The sequence below is a fragment of the Uloborus diversus genome, chromosome 4 (genome assembly GCF_026930045.1).
Source record: "Uloborus diversus isolate 005 chromosome 4, Udiv.v.3.1, whole genome shotgun sequence".
NCBI lineage: Eukaryota > Metazoa > Arthropoda > Arachnida > Araneae > Uloboridae > Uloborus > Uloborus diversus.
The window spans coordinates 118,683,433-118,704,965 of record NC_072734.1 but is presented as its reverse complement, the minus strand read 5'-3'; the positions used below and the strand labels follow the sequence as shown (position 1 = coordinate 118,704,965).

The window sequence follows — 21,533 nt, the reverse complement described above, 5'->3', positions numbered from 1 at the left end:
TGACTAGAAAAAGAGCTAGATGCAATTATAAGTTAGCGAAAATTCATTTTTATTTGCTTTTTTCACGCAACATAGTTAGAGTGAAGAAATTTGCTGGATAATATATGTAGCTTAATCAAATTTACAAAAAAAAAACTAATAAAATGGCAATCCCCATATATACAGGGTGTTCCGTTTCAACTTGCAAGACCTTTATTTTTGCAACAGTTAGTCCCTAGATCCCTAGATGTATACTTCCAATTGCAAAAATGTTCAAAATCAGATACAGAGTTAAGATATTGAAAGTTTGAAAAAAAAATAAAAATAAGTCAAAAAATACAAAATTTAACTTTTATATGGACCCCAAGTCCAAAGTTATATTTAGGGAAATAATCTCCATTAAAAAAAAATTACAATACAAAAAGTTTGACATTAGTACGAACAATATTCACCAAGATGTGAAACGCAGCGTTTTTTGACTTACACCACTTTTCACTTGCTGTCAATAACACCTTTTAGGGGAAAATATAGCGGTTAACAAGTGTTTAAAATTATGTGTGTGCAAAGTGTGGTTTTTCAAATTTTTTCGAGGTTTTGTAGTGTGTTTTTGAATATCATGGCATGACATCTCATTAATTTTTGAATAGCAATGAAAAATATAAATACATTCTTCTGAAAGGGCGATAAGTTCCAATCTCATCTTCTGTCTGGTCCCTTAAAACTTCAAACTCGAATATCTCCTTCAGTTTTGGTCGCACAAATGTCAAGTTTTTTGGGTCAATAAAAGTTTTTAATGGTTTTAAAGTTTTTTTTTCTCTAAATATTAGTTAGGGGACCTAGGGCTAGTATAAAAGTTAACTTTTGTATTTTTTGACTCATTTTTATTTTTGCTTCAAACTTTCAATATCTTAACTCTGCATCTGATTTTGAACATTTTTGAAATTGGAAGTATACAGACTAATGGTTGCAAAAATAAAGGTCTTGCAGGTTAAAACGGAATACCCTGTATAACAGCGAATTCAGATTGAATAACACACCTGATGTCATCAACAATGAAACTCCTGCCGTAGCATGATAATTTGATAATATTTTTTGTTAATGTTTGACATGTAGGGAAACGCTTTATTTTGACAAGTTTGGACTGGATCCAGTAACTTAACTGTTTTACTGGTAAGACTGTCATTTTAGGAGAATGAAGAATCGAAAAAGTGGTCAACAATGAACGCTATCTACTAGAGTTTAGGGTTAATCCACTGCAATTAGGGTTACATTTTCAACTATCAAAATATCACCGAATAGGCAATTGTTTCGTTCAAATGCAGAAGCAATTTTTACCGTCATGCCTTGACGGGCAATTTTCTAGTAAAAAAATAGTCAGTAATGTTAAACAAAACAAACAAAATGTTATTTAAAAAATAATACAATGATAACTAAAATGACTAGCATGAAAAAAAAATGAAGAAAAAAATGCAAAATACAGTTATGAACACAAGTTATCAACAATAAGATAAAAGATTTCTTTAATAACTAAGTAGATTAACTAAAATATTTTCCTATGAGCACATCCTCCAAAAAATAATTCCTTGACATAAAGGTTGTATATGTGATATAATTATTTGCTATGTGATAAACGGTTACAATTTTTATATAGTTGTAACTATAATACATGTGCATCAAACATGTAGCATAAAATTATATAAAACAGAACATGATTATGGAATAATGTTGTTACGTATGAATAACAGGCAAATTAATAAAACAGTGATCAAAAGGAAAATATGATGAAGTACAGCTTTTTCCCCCTTCATTTTTTGTCAATTTTATGAATTAAAAACAGGCACAGGTTTGAAATAAATAATTTTTAATACAACAGAGTTTAAAACAAATACTACTTTTAAATGTTTTAATGATGTTAGACACTTCTGTTATTTAACTAATAATAGGAAGAATAATTAACATTAATTTAAATAAAATCTTTGATCAAAAGAAAAAATGCCCCATTTTCTTTTCTCTTTTGCTCCCCAATTAAAGCTCTCCTTTTCTTTTGTTTTTATCTCATTTTTACAGAACATGTAACTAATAGGAACGCAGTGACATTTAATAATAATTTACATCAAAATATCACATAAGAAAAATTATTCACCTTTAACAGCCACATAAATATTATCACATTATTCACCAAAATCACCAAAATACTCATACAGCAGTAAATCACATTCCAGATAGAGTTAAGAGAGCACTAAACATCAAGAATTATAAAACCATCAAGGATTAATACACACTTAAAAACAGTCAATAACTTATGTCTAATATTTGTTTCTTAACAATTTTCAATTCCTTTTAACCGTTTCTAAATGAGAATTCTTACTTTCCTCCAACAAATCCTTTAGGCCACACAGTGGTTCAAAACGACAAAAAAGCGGAAAAAATTCAATAACTTTGAATATTCTCAAAAAATGCTTTGGAAAATTGTTAAAATTGTTGCATGGTAATATTTATCTTCATGCTTGCTGATCGTATACACTGAGAAACCCCGATTTTACGTCCCTCGAATCTACGTTTTCCCCACATTTTACGTTTTTTATCACCAGGTCCCAGTTTTTCCGTACACTAATATTATTAATTTAACACGGAAAGTTTGTTATTTATGAATCTCCCGCATTTTACGTTTTCCCTCGGTAGTTAAAAAAAAAGAGAAAAAATGTTTTAAAATCAAGAAAATTCCTCTGTGCATTTTTAAACATAATCAACTATGTTGAAAGTTAATCCATGAAAACAAACGCTTCGGCTCCGTCCGTATCTGACTTTATGGACTGAAGATGAACAAGAAGAAGAGGAAACACAACTTGTCTCTTCTTTCAATACTGCATTTAAGAGCTTAATAATAGTGAAAGACTATTTTCTTTATCATAAAGACCAGGAAAAAACTTTGCAAAATGTTCCAATCCTGGAAGATGCTGTATTTACTTTGGATTCAATGACTCATAATTACTGACTATTTTCAACCTAAACGCTCGGATTCGTTACTTAATGTGCTAGAATGATCTAAACTGGTGTGTACAAAAATGTTCTTTTCATAAAATATCTTATTTTTACATTTTATAAGTGTCATCGTAGCAACCTTTATTACTATTTTTGTTTCCTTATCTGATTTTTGCTTTTTTTTATACATTTCCTGTATTTAACGTTTTCCCATGTTTTATGTTTTTGGATTTGAATTGACGTTTTTCCACATTTTATGTTTGATTCAGGCCTCTGAGAACGTGAAATCGGGGTTTCTCTGTAGTTCAAATTTATTTCTGTGTTTTTAGTGAAAAATATAAATTAAATCAGTCGTATACCACATGCAAGGTTTATTTATTGCAATTGATACCCTCGAAGAATATTTTCTGGCAATGTTGACAAACTGAGAACAGCTTTATACTAGAACGATTTCGAAAAAGAAATCAGAAATTTCAAACGTTTAATGATTTTTTAATTTCATTGTTTTATGAACAGAATGGTTATTTAACTTTTTATATAGATTTCTGTATGAATTTTAAAAATTTCTTTCTCATATGTATCTTCTTTAAAGTCAAACAGTTCCGAAAATTGTTATTTTCAGGTTACTACTGCATTGCATGTAGAATAATGCGCCGCATCAAGCCATAACAAGGTAAATCTGTTTAAAAAAATCCTCTATATTTATAGATGCATGTTTCAAAAGCCCCAACTTTCGGAAACAGTAAACAAACGCTTTTAGGCTCTCCTGCAAAGTAGTGAAACTGTGACATACGTTAATCTGGAGCATGTCAAATTTGATGACTAATTTCTTTGATAAAAAAGCAATTTACCCCCGTCATACCGTTACGGGTTATTTTCTAACTTACTATATTGGTATTTGTAAATAGCATAGATCGAACAACAACATCTGCCGCAACTGCAGTTGCAGGTGGTCGCAGCTAAAATGTTGTTGTTTATTTACAGGAAGGATTAAACTATTGATGTATGTAAATTTTGGCCCACCGGAAGCCACCGATAAAAGTATATTTCACAATACTTTTCATTATATTTTTAAAAAAATAATGTTTTTTTATTTCAGGTAGTTTTTAATTTTGATGAATTTTTAATTTTTAACTACGATGTAATATACATCCTATAAGTGTGAAAAACCAATCAGAAATGACTTTTATTAAATTTTAGTCCTCCTTACTGAACGAATGAATTAAAACTGAAGTATACGTCGTACGTCCGAAAAAAGTAAAAACGCAATTGTTCGACAATCTCTGCTTTTTTTTGTAAAAACGAATTTTTTTTTTCAAAAAACTCTTTTGGAGTAAGGTACTACAACTCAAGGGCTAAGTAATTACGGCATGAAATATTTTTTATCTTAAAACTTAAAAATGGCTATTTTTTCCGCCCTTGAACCACTGTGGGCCGTGGTGACCTGATTGGTAAGGCATCGGACTTGTGACCGCCTTTTTCATTAATGGTGACTGGAGGACGTTAAATATGCTTGTAGTCACAAAATCCTCAAAGTGAAACAATACCTCTGGGGGGGGGGTACTGAACCAGGGATTGCTTGGCTCCTGGTTTGGATCAAAAAATCAGAGCTGTCTTCAGGTCCTATCCAACTGGTTAAACCACAATCAGTGGTAGGTACGGGGACCCTGGAGTGGAAAACCCTTCTCTTTTTGCATGAAGCCCTAGGATCACAAAGCACAGAAGTGGAAGTCCTTTTCATGCTGAGGATCAAGCCTGGGTCCTCTGGGTGAAAGACAGCAGCTCCAACCACTAGACCTACTCAAGCCCAGAGGCATAACGTCGGGGGGAGAGGGCATGTGCTTCCCCAACTTGCTGAACACTTACCTTTGTCCACAGAACTATTAAGAAAGTAGCGCAAAAATCAAAAAGAGTATATATTTTTTTTAATTTGTATGTCCTTAAAAATGCATTTAGACCATATTTGCTAATGTTAGAGTGGAAAAGTGGTCTGGGGGCGTTTCCCCGGCCAGTTTTCTAGATTGAAACTTGAAAAACACAATTGTTATACTTTTTCTCTAATTACATTAAGGAGTAAAGGCTTTGGGGGTTCTCCTCCAAATTTTTTTCAAAATTGTAGTTCAAAAACAGTTTTACACGATTTAAAAGATGTTTAGGGGAGAAAAGATACGTTGTCCACTCCCAGAAAATTTTGGAAAATAAACAATCTAATCATGCAATTGTGGGCCATGTTTGATATGTCTTGAGGACCGACAATTTTTCGAAATTGGAAATCCAGAAACAATTTTATTCGACTTTCAATAATGCTATGGGGAGTTTTCAGCTGCAGGAGTTTCGAGAGTCGATTAATTACCCCAGTAATTAATCGAAATTCAGGCCCTTAAACAAAATTTAAGGCTATGCTAAATGAGGTTGGCACTAAAGAGGAGGGACGGACACTCCCCTATAAAATTTTTGATGTTAGTTGTTAAAACGCAGTTTTAGACCATCTTTGGTAATGTTAGTCTGAGAAGAGGTTCGAGGCCTGTCTTCACCAATCCGATATTAAAATTCCAGAAATGCAATTTTAGATGACTGGCTGACCCACGTGAAGCATTTGCACTCCAAGGAAGAATTTTCTGATTTCAATGCAACCACGAGATGCTAACTAAACCAATGCATAGCAAAGCAGCAAAATAAATTGAAATTTACGCTTTTGCTTTCTTAAAATATTTTAAAAGTTAAACTGCGACCGACTGTTAAAATCAATATTTTGTTTCTTGATTTTAACAACAGAACTGCAGCTTTTAGAATTCTGCTATAGAAACTTTGATAAAAATTCTGCTGAAGTAAAAATCTTGTTAAAACGATAGTTTTCGACCCAGATTTGAACCCAAGCCCTTCCCCTTATTAGCACGTTGCTTTATCCGACTGAGCCAATGTGTCTTCGCTCTCTGCTAAGAAGTAATGTGCAATAAAAATAGGAAAAATAACATTTTTTTTTGACCAAAAAAAGGGGCAATATTTAGACTGTGGGTTTATTTTCCGATATTAGCAGATACGATAAGCTCTAAAATGAGTAGTAAAACATGGAATTTGATAAAGGAGTAAATAAGATCTCGTGTAGCGTGTAGCGACAGAAAAACAGGCTAGAGTAACCATACAAAAGAGTTCAATGATATTATCAGGGTATATTTGAGGACTCTTCCCAGGATTATTATCAGAATCTAAACCATAAAGGCGAAATTTTGGACAGTCCTTAGTAATATTAGAGGTAGGAAAGATTCAGGGAACTTCGGAATTTTCTCAAAGTCCTAAAAATGGAATTTTAGACAGTGTTTAAGGGATGGGGGAGTACTGTCTTTCGAGAGTTTAAGTAGGGGCTCACTCCTAGATGCTTCTTGAAATCAAAGTCCTCATGCAATTCAAGACCATCTTTGATGGCGATAAGTGAAGACGTGGGGTTCAGAGACTTTTTCAAAGTCAAAGTTTCAAACTTGCTTTTCTAGGCTAGGTTTGATAGCATAAGTTGAAGGGATAGAGTTTGGGATCTCTCTCCCTCCTTTTTTTTTTTTTTTTTTTTTTTGCAATGTCTCTATCTTTTTCATAAGATTAAATTATTGATAAAAATGTTCTGAAAAATTCTCCATAAGTTTTTCTTTTCCAAAATTATTAGACTGCTTTGGTTTTTCCATAATGAAATTTTCAATTTCCAGCCTTATATATTTTTATTTGTTTGAAACACAAGCGTTTGCGGCCTCCGTCAAAAAACTTTCAAGACTTAGAACTGGTATGGTTCTTTTCAGCGATACCTTTTCACTTTCTTTTGTTTTAAATGTCATGCCTGCTGAATATCACTGTAAAATATTTAAACACTTAGAACTACTGGTGTGATTAGACATGACGTTTTAAAAATCTTTCTTATAATCTGTTTCAACTTTTTTTCTATTTTAAACGTATTTTGGCGGCACATATATTTTTCTCTAATCAACTGCAATTTCCACAATATTTTTATTTAAAAAAAGGCAAAAAAAAAAAAGAAAGAAATATAACTAAGTTTATTCACCAATTCATTTTTTTATTTGACTGAAACTTGGTTTAAAAAATGTTCGAATCATTCGTTTCAACGGCCCTCCCAGGTTGGTAAATCATAATGCAGAACCTCCGATGTTCTTAAATAATATTCAAAAATTGCATTTGCTTTCAGAATTTCGCCAAAAAAAAAAAAAAAAAAACTTTTTAAAACCTTTATTCTATTTGTTCACTTATTATTTCTATTCCATTTTCTATAGATTGCAAAGGTTTCCTTTTATAAATATATATATATATATATATATATATATATATATATAAATCATGAAACTGGTGACCTGATTTCTGAAAAACTTGGGGGGGGGGGCAACACCTTTCTTGGCGAAAGCCTTGGTGCCCCCCCCCCCACCCTTAAATATTTGTTCCTGCTACACCTCTGCTCAAGCCTGTCACTTAGGGAGGTCATCATGGCCTTTTTATTGTCATGGACCAGTGGAACCAATGCTTGATAACTAATCAAATTGCTTTTCACTTTCTGTGCATAAAAGTAATGTTTTGCAATTGGTAGATAACCTTAAAGGTTTGTGGCCATAAAAAGAGTGCACTATCACTTCGTTCCTGCAACAATTTCTTGGGGCAACTCAGTGCTTGAGTGGGGCTTTATCTGTCTTTCTCAAGGTGCATGGTGGGATAGAAGATCGACTCATCATCTATTGTCTCTTCCTAAGCTTCTTATCCTGAAGATCACCAACCTCAAGAAAGGGGAAAAAATCATGGGTCATAAAAACCCTGATCTACACAATCAACTTTGGGATTAGGATATAAGTGAAAGCATACTGCTTCATACAGCATAATTCGCTTCTTTTTTTTACAACAAAAATATATTTAAAATCTTTCCTTTGATTTGAGAACAAGTAAACATCCCATTTTGGAATCTATCAAAACTTTCCTTTTAACAAAACAAGATGCATTACAAAAGCACTTTGATTAAATATTACATTAAACAACAACAAATTCTAAAATTTAAGTATGTTAAACATTAATGTTTTCATTCTTGAAAATATATCAACAGTAAACCATTCAAAATTCTTTCTAACATACAAAACCTAATTTCTTTTTAAAATAGAAGTTTTGTATTGTACAGTAAAATAATTTCTATAAGACATCTTCAATCTTTTTGAGCAGTGGTGGTTGACAGTTTTGAAACTGTTAGATAGTGGATGAAGAGAGCATCAGAAAGTAAACATTTTCCTAAAACAATGTATCATAATGAAATACAGTAGACCCTCGTTTTAAGCGGGGGTTACCTTCCACGGAAATGCTGCGTAAATTAAGATTTAATGGTACTGTTAAAATGTACCATAAAATTTACTAAAAAAAGGGGTTAGGTTACACAAATTAAGAAAACACTTCATTCTAGTGATGACTAATTATATAATAAGTTTATTGTGTACTTATATCGATACATATGCACAACATGCATAAAGAACACATAAATTTCTTTAGTGTTCATAAAAAGGAGAACACTAAGAAATTTTCTCTGTATTTTTTGCAGGGAATTAACGCATTCATGGTCACTCATGTCACTTAATGACCAGATCATCTTTCACTAAAAAATCAGAAAAATCACACACACATTTGCTATTTTCAAAAAAAGGCTCAAAATTTTCAATGTGAACGTTTTTGTTTGCGTGTCACCGATGTCGGTATCCTCGTTGGTTTTGGCCTATTTTGTCACTCCTAAAAGCTCTTCTTCCAGTTCGTTCTGAGTTGTGTACATTTAATAACTTGACTTCTGGAAAGAGCTCTGGAACCAATCGCATAAAATGTCTCCAATGGCCCAAGCTCAATTATTAGCTTGCCAAAATGCAGTTTATTACGTGTAATCTGCAATCTCAGGAGTTTGGATTTTGAAAAGGGGGGAAAAATTTTATTTGTTTGCATTGCCGCATCTGCGTAAAATAAAATCTCATCTGCGTAAAATAAAATAAAGGTATCAAATCTTAAAACGCATATAATCAAAAGGGCGTAAAATAAATCTGCATAAATCAAGGGTCTACTGTATAAGACCTTTAAGGTACTGCTAATTGAAATTGTTAAGGAATAAAAACAATGTTGACAAAAGTTATGGAAGAGAGTCAACTTGAAAATAAAATTTAAATCATTTTACTGAAAATGAACTAGTTGTTGTCAGTGTCTCATGGGGGTAAATACTAAGAAGAATAAAAACAGCCTCACACACATAGATACAGGAAGAATGATGAATTAAAACATGTCCAAGGAAACAATAGTTTACTCTATAATAAATTTGATAATGTTCATCAAAGTAAATGGGAAAGAAAAAAAATCAATCAGAAATATTAGTAAAAGAAATAAACACAGGCATCTCTTGTATAACACGGTACTTGTACAACATGGTTTTGATATTACACGATACCAAGTTTGTGATTATTATTACACTGGTGCAAAACTTGAATTAAATACTTCATTGTTTTGATAAACACAAAACTTATGTTTAAAAAAGATGGAATTTCATTTTTGTTTCATACATTCTGTTAATATGTGCTAATAACTCTAATAAGTTTTTACTTTGTTTTTATGAAACTTGGTTTTGACATAACACGGCACACATCCCTTGATTCACATTATTGCTAAGTCTCGTATAACACGGTTTTGATACAACACGAAACAAATTGAAATGATTTTTACTATGTACATGATTAATTGCTGAAAAAAATAAGTTAAAAAGTTACTTTTAAAAAAGTCCCATATAACACAGTTTTGATACTACATGGAACAAATTAACCGTGTTACATGAGGGACACCTGTATATCTGTAGATTCAAAAAGGAAAAACACTTCAAGCTTTACTTCAAGTATTTTTATGTGATTCAGGTTTTTTGTTGTTTAACTCCCTGACTTTTCCAAACAGTGTTGCCAAAACACATTTTAGACGTACAGACAAGGTTACGGTTCTGAAATCAATATGTTGTTGTAATTATGGTGCATTTGTTCTGCTACAATAAAAAAAATTCAGTGAAACATGAATCACATCTGTTTTAATTTTTGCAAATTCAAGAAATAAATATAAAAAATAATAAAATATAGGACTTATTCTTTTTCTTATTTTCTTTTAAATTTTTCTTATTTCCAATATTGTACTTCATGCATAATAGAAAACAAAATTGCTAGAAAGACGTATTTCTTTATGAAAATTTCTGGAATAAATTAAACATTTAAGGGGCTGAATACCTTAAGTATATTGATGCATCTAAGAATGAATTGAACTATGTTTGGCATATGACTAATAATTCAGCATTATATAGCAAATTATTCATAAAAAATGAGATTCTCAAACTTTGATGCTCAATAATTTTTATAAAACATAGTAGCTCATTCTATGAGCTACTCTCATTTAAATAACCTGAAAATCCACCACTGAATTCAATTATTGCTTAAGCAATCGATGAGGAATCTTGCAATGAAAAAAATATATACACTTATCACTAAATAATATAGCACATATCAGAAATATTTTCGTTTCTTGATTTGACGGGTTTATTTATCCAAACCCTTTGACTCAAGCTGTATCAGCTGAACTAGAAAGCCGTCGTTCGGCCTCACTTCCCGCTGAGAGCGGATGGTGCGAAGAGCCTCCACTGCAGTCATTTTTTTCTTAATCATCAAGTAAGCAGCGACAAATGTAGCTGATCTTGACAAACCCATCAGGCAGTGCACTAAAACTTTACCTGCAAAACAAAGAAGCAAGTTAAGTATGAAATTGTAAAACTCAGAACCAAACTCTGTAATATTGACGAATATGCAAATGCTGCTGCTGAAAATTTTCAAAACTGGCAGACAGTTATGACATTTTTTTTTAATACAAAGTTCTTTACTTCACCTTAGTTTTCTTTCCGTAGCAGATCTTGACTTTGCTGATTTGTGGCAATAACCAGGGCTGCAGAGTCCAAGGGAAAATGGCCGACACCGACTCCTGGATTTTGAAACGTCCAACTCCGGCTTTTATTTCTTTTCTTCCCCTCCCCCCTCATGGAAAGACTTCAGTGATTGAAATATTAGTTCCTTTTATGAAATTTTTGCGAAATATTTTATTGCAAACCTAAGATGCATACAATGTTGGGAATTCAACTCGAAATTCTAATAACTGTGGTTTTTAAAGTGAGATTATTCAAAAACCCCAGTTTTTGAAAGAATGAGAAAGATTAATTTGCTCTAGTTTTAATGTTTAACAAATTTTTGTTGATCAAATTGTGTGAGTTTAATTTTTGAAAGCTGTAAAAAAAAGCTTTCTTGCAAAGCCCCAGGTGACAAACATTTGGTGGGGGGAGGGGGACACCCCAAGGCAGTTTAAGAGCAGGCAGTTAAGATACATATAATAAAATAAGATGTTTCTGCATTTGTTGTGCGCATCCCAGGAAAACTGTAAGGCCTAGAAAGATGAAATTTGGAATATAGGTGCAATTTCTGCCGACGATATGCACCTTGAGCTTCAATTTTTGATATTTTAATTAGAAAAAGAGTTATTTAATGTTTTATGTGACTTTAGCACTTTTTACCTCACAGACCCCAAACCAATCGCACCAGACAAATATTTTTTGTACTATAGTGAAGGAAGTTTAATTTTAAATATGATGAATAAAAGTTTGAAGATAGAGCAATTTTTGTATTTTTTATGAATTTTTGAAAAAACCTTTTTTTTCACATTTTTTCCTGGGTTGATTTTTTTTCTAAACTCCTCCTGCAAAAAGTATAAAAGCCTCTATTCTAAAATTTAAGTTGTTAATAGTAAAAACATTTCGCCCTCTTCAAAAGAATTAAAAAAAAAACACTAAATAGTTTTTTTTTTACAATTTTTTTAATGCAGAACACGACACAAGCTGTACACTTTGCTGGCAGAGTTCCGAAAATACCTCAGGATGTCAGATCACGTGACCTAACTGAAATCATTTGCATTCTCTTTACTTTTTTTTTTACGTTCATGGATTTCTTTTCTTTATTTTTCCCAACTTTTTTTTCTCTCTGAAACTTTTGTTATACTATTTATTTTTGGTTAAATATTTGCAAGCTCTACTTTTTGCACACTACAGGGACAGAGCCTTTTTTTGGTGTGTGTGCTATTTTAATTTAATAAACCAAGTCCGAGGTTTTTTGAATGATCTTTGTATTTTGTTAGGAATTGGCGGTTAGGTTAGGTAGATAGATATTGAGTGGACATTTTTTTTATTCGAATAATAATTCTTAGGGTTGCCCAAATGAAAAGTGGACAAGTGCAATAACATCAGAATGAATGATTCAATTGAGCGCCACTGAACAAGTATATGAAGGGTGGTATTAGGTATGCATCTCAAATGCCATTCAGCAGTTAAACCTGTTTGCAGTAGAGGAAATTGTACAAAAGGAAAGTCGTGCTATCCATGGATGCGTCTAGAGCGGAAAGCGGGGGGGTAGTACGGTTAAGGGCGGCAAACAACATCAGATTGGCCAAGCAAACATTGTAATCACCAATGATTCCATTGCTTTTGTTAATGAAATGATCCAAGCTAACCGAAAGCTCAAGAGAACTGTGAAATCAGTGATGAACTCAACCTGAATAGAGGAACAGTTCACACTATCGTCCACAATGGGACCCCCAAGAAACCCAGACAACCCTAAAAAAAAATTCCGTTCGAAAATTTTGGCGCACCCCCATATAGTTCGGACTTGTCACCTTATGACTTCCACATATTTGGGCCACTTAAGAGAGCATTACCGGTTTCCATTCGGACGAGAGGGTGAAGGAAGCCGTGCAGAACTTCCACAGGAATAAGCCCTGATCTTCCCACAGCAAAGGCATCGACCTGCTGCTGCAACGCTGGGACCTGTGCTTCAACGCCCATGGCGATTTCTTTTAATTTACATTAAAAGTATTATTTTTATTCAACTTATCCACTAGGGTGGTTCAAAAAAACTTTTTTTCAGCTAGAGTCCAGGATACCCGCTATTTTTTTTTTTTTTACACTTACTAATAGTATTATGCTGTAAAAGTTTTAGTTTCTTACTCAATTTTTAAGACTCAATGATCCCTTAATTTAACATTAGCCGTATCATAGAAAATACCACAAATTGAGAAATATTCAATATCCCCAGCTATTTTTTTTTTGTAAATAATTGTTTTATTGCAATGTATACGTATATTTTTAGTGTATATTATAATATGTAGCATTGTTTTTTCAGTTCGAAATATTTTTTAACAACCCTCCGCATACTATTGAAGTTTGGGGAAGGGGGTTGAGTACCCTCTTTCAGTTAAAATAGGAAGCTAAAATTCTTCCAGTGTATTGCTATCCACAAGTCTAAAAATATTAAGGGGGTCCCGGTATCTAAGAGAAACTTTTTTTACATGTATTTTTGAACCACCCTACTGTACACTTTTCATTTGGGCAAGCCTTATATATATACATTGAGAATGATTGTTAATTACCATCAGAGGTAGATATGCATACATTGTCTGGATCAGTGGTTGGAAGTAGCGCGCTACAAGTAGCGACGCTACTGTAGTAGCTACATTATTTTAGTAGTTTGTAGTGTAGCGCACTACTTTTCAAAAAAAGTAGTGTAGCGAGTAGTTCGATACAATTAAAAGTAGTTTGTAGCGATTTCTGGAAACTACTTTTAAATAAAATTTCAAAAAAAAAAAAAAAAGAAGAAGAAGAAGAAGAAAGAAACGAGGTTTCAAACGAATCTGACTGGTGCAAGTCTTACGCGAGTAAAACTTGTACTAATCAGGTCCGGAAGACTCTAAAAAATACGAGTTGACGTCAGATTGACACCATACGTTCTATCTGTTTGACGCCATTAACTTGTTTAGCATCGACATTTTCACATTTCCCCAATATTCACATCGAATGGCATAGAAAGAATAAGCGATAACTGTTAATGTAGTACCGCGTTTCATGGGCACCCATATAGGGGGCAAGTGGGGGCTCAAGCCCCACCCCCCAACCTTTTAGAAATTAGAACTTCCTTGCTTTTAGTACTTTTTTTCTTCACAAAAATGTAAAAACATTTCTTCTCCAGCCATTATTAAATAAGTTATTAAAAATGTCAAATTTTAATAATTCTAATCTGTACTGAAATCAGTTTCCATGTGAACTTCTCCTGCTAAACAATGGGGAAAATATCTGCCCCCCTCCTCTAAAACTATGCAAAATGGCGCCTATGCTGCGTTTCTGTTTTCTGGCAGCTGAGAATGTCCCGTGGATGAACATTTTAGACGTCAATGAAATTATTGTGTCAATATCCACCTAGTATGGAAGCTACAGTAAATGTTATGGAAGAGGATGATATTGAACTGGCTTGGCCGGCTAACAACAAATATTACAGTGTTATAGAAATGTATGATCACGAAAATTTTTCCGTTTCTTGCAAATATGCTCTTTGAGAAAAAGCTCTCGGTATCCATGTCAGATGTCATCTGCATATACGGTGGAATCTCAACTTACGCGAGGGATGCGTTCCAAGACTCCCAGCGTAGGTTGAAATTTCGCGTTGTGGAAAAGGCGGAAAAATGCGATTTTTTATGAGCATACCAATAATTTTGTAGCATTTGAAAACATCCCTCAAATGATTTTTAACCATTTCTTAACCTTCTATTACCAAATTTAAACATAGAGAACTGAAGCTTTACTGTATTTTTAAAAAAGCTATGTTATTGAATAAAAATACTGTTAGGTTGCACAAAAATCAAAAGGGAGATAATGGCATAAAATGAAACACTGCGGTACGTATAGTATGTAGCAATAAAAAAAGTGAAACACTACAATAATACTGTACAGTAGATATTGTAATTATATTCGATACACATTTTAGTTGTTCAAGCATATCGAAAATCTTTACATTTCTTTAGTTATCAGAGATTTCTATTTTTCCTTCCATTTTTAAACTTTAGATGAACAGCAGCTTATGTGAAATTATGTTTCATCAACTTCATATTTAGAATGAAAAAGATGCGAGTGGTGATTTGTAAATTAACAAAGCGATGTTTCGGTTGGGGAACTTCCGCTTTCAGTGAATCGGAAGCGAAAATTTATTCACAAAACTAATATTTAGTAGGCAGTAAAGAAGGTGATACTTAAGCCCCGTGATTCCCACTCGAAAGTTTTCGTGTAACGAGGTGAGGAATTCGCGTTAGCTCCAAAATTCAGTACTCGAAAAAAGCTCGCAAAATATCCATTTCGTTTAAATAGAATCGCGCTGTCGCGCGAGTCCATTGTAGTTTAAAATTTCACATTGAAGTAAAGTATGCATTCTTAGTTATGTTTCATGTTTCAGATGTCATCATATATATACTAGCGAATGATCGAGTAACGCTCTTGACGTTATCAACTATTAAACACACGCCACGACATGATAATTTGAAAATATTCTTTGGTAATGTTTGACATGCAGGGAAATGCTGTATTTCGACAAAGAGTAATTTCAGGAGAATGAATAAACCAAAAAGTGGTCAACAAAATTAACGCTATCTACTGGAGTTTAGAGTTAATCCACTGGAGTTACGGTTACAATTTCAACTATCAAAATATCACCAAACAGGCAATGGCTTTGTTCAAAAGTAGAAGCAACTTTTGTTTTGATTGGGTGTTGGATATATTAACATGATAAAAGTCAATTATTAAATAATGTAAGTTTTTGAGGTTATTCGGTGAAATTGAAAAAATGCTTTTATTTCATTTTATGAGTGGCGTAAGAAAGGAAATAGTGTTCTGGTCCGGACCTCTAGCTAGAAGCTCAAAATGAATTCATTAGTTCCAGCAAAAAAAAAAAGTTCCTATAAAATTAACTGATATAATGAAAATTAAAGTTTTTCTCTTTTGTTTAAAAGATGTTTTTCCTCATCTAAATCAATTTTATGTACATGTATGTCTACATAAAATTTAAAACAAATTATGACTGCATCTATTGACATTTTCAAGTAGCCGAGTTGCACTTCTTGAATGAAATATTCACTGTCAGGAAAGGATTAAACATTTTAAGGTTGAATTCCTTCCACGTTTAAATCCTTTCTTGCAGCGAATATGCGTAAAAGTCGTTACAAATATTTGAATGACAAATTAGCTCAGCAAGCGAAGGAAAGAATAAATAATACTTGGTAATAAACCATGTTCAAATGGATTCAGTTTACTAACTTAAATCATTTGATGAATTTTTTTGTTCAATCCTCAAACGGTGTATAAGTAAATGCTTTTTATTGATTAACTTTTTTAAAAAATAACTAAAAAGTAGCGAAGTAGCGACTACTTTTTAAAAGTAGTTTGTAGTTGCTACATTTTGAAAAAAGTAGTTGTAGTTGTAGTAAACTACATTTATACTAAAGTAGTTGTAGTTGTAGTTCGCTACAAAAAAAATGTAGTTTTTCCGACCACTGGTCTGGATGGATAGATATATAAATATAGAGGTTGATACAGTAGATGAACAGTAAGAAATAGACAGGCCTGTCATTTAAGGAACTTCAATAGATTCCCCCCCCCCCCCAACCCAGCACAACTTTGAAAAAATAATGCTTTCACATAAAAATGGAAGTGCTTTTTATTATTTTCTGACAAAACTTGCATTCAGAGTACGCGCTTTGACTCCCCCCCCCCCCTCCTCCTTTAGAAAAATTCCAAACGACGAAACTGGAGAGATCTAGAACAGTGCTGTCCAACTGCAAAGAACCCACGAGCCAGAATTCGGGTCACTGATCACCTGGGGGCCCAGTTTGAAAAAGTTGAACAATAACCTCTTGCCCAGGGTCAGATTAAGGCATGGGCCGATGGGGCACAGGCCAAGGGCACCAAGAAAGCGGGGCGGCACCAAAAGAAAGTGATATTCCTTTGAACACCAGCGTGCAGGGTAAGACTGCTTGACCTTGACCTGTAGATGTCCTGTACCTTTTTCTCCCAATACAATGAAAGGAGTAAAAGAGCGATCAAGAGGAAATTTTGGGGACCCCGGCTTGACCAAGAATGGTAGTCTCGTATGCTTCTTGATACCATAAAATGTCAACAACAAAAAATACTGCATAAGAAGTTAGCCCGCCGCACAATATGTGTTGGCAGGCGGCCTACGGGCTGCTAATTGGACAGCCCTGATATAGAAAATATTTAATTCAAATAAATATTTATATAGATAGATATAGATTGATTTATTCTGCCGCCATTCTTATTTAAGCAGGGGAAATTTATTATTTAAAAAAGCGAATGAATAATTACAAAATATTGATTTAAACTTGTAAAAATCATGTGCATAGAGACTTACCTCCATTATTAACTGAATCCTCAATGAAATTAACACCTTGATCAAAATAATCTATTATTCTAGTTCTGGGAGCATCAATTAAATCTAATCCCAGATATTTGATTCCAGAATCTGAATAGTAGTCCAAGCCCGTATTCACCTGACCAAAACTTGTCCCTTCCGCAGTATTTAGTACATGAGTGATACCAACGGCTCGAAGAAATTCCTTCTTCCTAGCAGATCCTCTGAAAAAAAGAAGGAAAAATTTCACATGGAAAACCACTATTGCCCAAAATATGTAATAAGAAATTGAATTCACCAAAATTTTAATGCTTGATAAAATGCATTCAAAAATTTTTTTTTTATACATTTAAAAAACATTTTGATTTTGGAAGGTAGGTAAAAGAATGGAGTGTTCCAGAATGGACATTTACCAACATTAGTGAACTTTTTTTTTTCATGTGTTCTTATTTTGCTTCAAAAACCATTCAGCTATTTTATAATGAGTTTCTTATTAAGGCCTAATTGTTTTTAAATATATAAAGTTGTCCAAAGCATTTACTATAAACTGATCAAAATTGAAATAAGTTATGTTCATTGCTTGTGAATATAACCACCTTGTCTTCCTATGTTTATTAACCCCTTCCCTCTTGCTCTTGTGAAAATGCTGTGCTGGGGTTTCAACCTGCATTTCTTGCTCTCTTGATATTGCCGTGCTGGGGTGTGCAATATTAACGCGACAAAACTATTAAAAAACCAATTCATTTATTTTGCCCAGAATACATTATATTTCTCTTTATACACTAGATTGCAGCACCAGTCCATTTTAAATGTAATTGCAGAGATACAGGAAGAAAATTCGGTTTTTCTGTCCAGATTGTGACGTTAGTCTCTATATCTCATGCTTTGAAATTTACCACACAAGAAAAATTTACTAATCTTTACTTATATTACACAAAAGGTTAATAAAATCCTTTTTTAATACTTAAAAGACGTATTTCTTAAAATTTTCGCTGCTTGCTTGGGCTTGCGTTATTGGCTTTTCATAAATCTTTTTAAAAAATTAAAATTTCAATTTAAAAAATGCCAAAAATTAAAAATTGAATGCACAGGTTTTTTGTACACTTATTTTTATATAATTTTCTTAATTAAAAAAAATAGATACTTTTATGACCGTTTTCTTGAAAATTATTCGATCGTTAAGGGGTTAAGAATACATTTGAGGAAAATTAAAAGAGATGCTCCAGAAATAGAAAACATTAAACTTACTGCATTTTCCTGCGTATAATCTGTGGATTACCACTTTAAAAAAGTGTAAAGTTAATGAGGTGCAGATTATATCTGTTAAAAAAGTATAAGTTAATGAGGTGTTGTTTAAACACTTTCTAAGAAAAAAAATTTTATTTTAGGTATATCATGAAGAATTATAAATTAATTGTTAAGGAATGTTTAATATACCTATTTGTACTTAATTTCTTTGTAATTAATTAAATTATTAAGAATAAAATCATGTAGGTAATATTTAATTTCCTCATATGTACAGATTTCTATAGGAGAATATTGTTTGAAAATCTTTAACTATTTTTGAAAATACAATACGTAAATAGGTCTTGGTATAAATAATCAAAGAAATAATTTACTGTGATATTTCACACATTATTAATTACAAATAACCAATAATAAATTCTTGTAAATTAATTTCCTCATAATCATAGCTATCTATGATAAACAAAAAAGTAAAATCACACATTCTTAAACATGGAAAGTATTTTGCAGTATCTACAAATGAATCACAAGTCTGATGTACATTACAGAACTTTAAAAATCAAAGGATCAACACATATTTTGTTTTAAAGATTTAAAAAAAAAAGAAGTTACAAATCATGTAATTTATTTAATTAATGTATCAGTGATAATATTACAGAAACAGGACAAGTAACTTTTAAGAAAATCATTATGTTTTCAAATGATTTTTAGAAATTTTATTTTCAAACTAATTTTCACCAAACTTAGCTGAACATGCTATTTAGACATTTTTGCATCAATTAAAATTTATTTCACTCCAATATTTCATCAAATTAAATTTTCATTAAAAAAATAAAAAAGTCATTACAACGACTCAACCTGCCCCACTAGGTGGGACACCTTGGGACACTAGCAATAGTCATAATAATTTTCATCTTAAATAACTGAAATCTTATTACTAAGAACTTCTTCTGCTGCTGTTTCAAGAGCAGACGCATCAACAGCAGGGAACTTTCTATTTTCGTTTCTAGATCTCGCCATTTCTGTTATTTTAATATTTTATTACTTTACCTAGAAAGAAAAATCATTCTTTTTTTTGTAGAACAGTAGTCATTTTTGCAATTTTAGTTCATTTAAACTCATCAGATGTATTAAGTACAATGAAATAGTTTTTTTTTTCTGTACTGTACATTGGCGCAGCAGCTTGGGACAGTGTCTCAACCTGCCCCACCACTGTGTGTCCCAACCTGCCCCACTTCAATTTTTATTATAAATCAACTTTTTAAAAGTTAGACTTAGCAGCACAATACATTTTTTAACTTTTAAATTATTATGAAGAGATATGTTTTAATTCCCAAGTGCTCTGATTGAAATTATTTCATTTCCTACTTAAACATTTTAATAATGAAACCACCTATAAATGTAACTCTGAACCTTTCAAAACAAAGAAAATTATATCAGTCTTTCCCTGTTCATGTGAGAAATCCCAAAGTACACTGAAGAGCAGATCCTGCTGCCATCGATGATGTCCTAAGAGAACTAATTTCTGTTTACGAAATTAAAGCTGAAATTTATTGTGTCCCAAAGTGGTCCATGTCCCAAGGTGCCCCACCTTCCCCTACAAATTAATTATATTACACCCAGTGGCGTAGCTAGACCCGACTTTCGGGGGGGGTTACTTCTTTTATATATATATATATATATATATATATATATATATATATATATATATATATATATATATATATATATATATATATAATCGCTTGGAATTTTTTCCGTTTCTTCTTTTTTTTTTCTTTCACTTCTCTCTTCTTTTTCTCTTTTTTTTTGAGACTAACTTTTCGGGGGGGGTTTTGTCCCCAAAACCCCCCCCTTAGCTACGCCCCTGATTACACCCCTTTAGCTTTAGCTTAGTTTTGGATGGTTTAAAACACTTTTAGAGAGTTTTGGGCAGTAAAAACTACATGTCCTGACCTAAACCAATTTTGGACAGTCCAAAATCTAACCCTGGTTCACACTTTCAGAACAATTGAGCTTTTATTGTTCATAGTGTTGCACGCATGGTTACTAATCATAACTCATAAAGAGAGGGGAAAAAATGAAACACTAACTCATCTCCAACAAATATTCCAGGATAAACTTCATCACAATCAACCCCACATATTATAGCTTTGGTGAGTTCAGTTTCGGGAGCATTTATGAATCTTGGGACAAAAGTGTATCCCATGACTTCTTTCATTTTTGGACTTGTGTCTTGTATGACTCTCAGCAAGCTTTTGAGAGGGTCAAGAGGTGATTGGGTTGCCATCACAGCCCCTTGATGAAGATAGCAGCTCTAAAAATAAAAAATAAAAATAAATAAAAAGATCAAATTTGAATGGGAAATGCATATAATACAATTGATTTCAATTAACGAAATTTAAAATCTTATGTTTAAACAGGTTTTTTGGAAGGGGGGAAAAAAAAAACTGATGTGGGAGAAAATTTTTCAGAATCAGAGGTCTAAAAAGAAATTACAGCAATGAGCCATATTATTTGACCCACACCAATACAGTCGACGCTCGATATAACGACCATCTCTGTCCCAGAGAAAAAGGTCTTTATAACAAGTGGTCGTTATAAGAGGTATAAATTTAAAAAGTGTACACCATCATCATGCATGCCCAAGTAAATGCCCGAATTTTTTTTATCATAGGAATTTTTAGAAAAGTCGTGTGCAAAATATTATGACAGAATATTAAACAAGTTTTAAAGTAGAAAATATAGGGAGGAAAATGTTACACACTTTCAAATCTGCTACTACTACTACAACAATTTCTGAAGATAAAACCAGAAACAGAGGTTTGCCTTTTTAGCAGACGTGATGTTTGCAAAACATTATTTTCTGTTTCAGATATAGGTGATAAATTGTGTTTCTCTTGCTTTCCAAAGAAACATTTAAAAGTCCCTCGAGAACCCCAAATCTTTAAAACCACTAAATTCAAACACCAAACTACCAATACATCTGTCAACTCCCTTTTCTTAGGAATCTGGAAA

General features: G+C 32.6%; 1 protein-coding gene across 1 annotated transcript; it reads right to left on the bottom strand.

The window, feature by feature from the left end:
• Positions 1 to 10,529: 10,529 nt before the first annotated feature.
• On the bottom strand, positions 10,530 to 20,805 carry LOC129220790 (dual specificity protein phosphatase 3-like). The gene is made up of 3 exons (XM_054855220.1): positions 20,609 to 20,805; positions 17,271 to 17,494; positions 10,530 to 10,720 (listed from the first exon to the last, which is right to left on the bottom strand). Exons 1-3 carry the CDS (start codon positions 20,803 to 20,805, stop codon positions 10,530 to 10,532), a joined length of 612 nt encoding a protein of 203 aa, XP_054711195.1.
• Between the last annotated feature and the right edge of the window lie 728 nt (positions 20,806 to 21,533).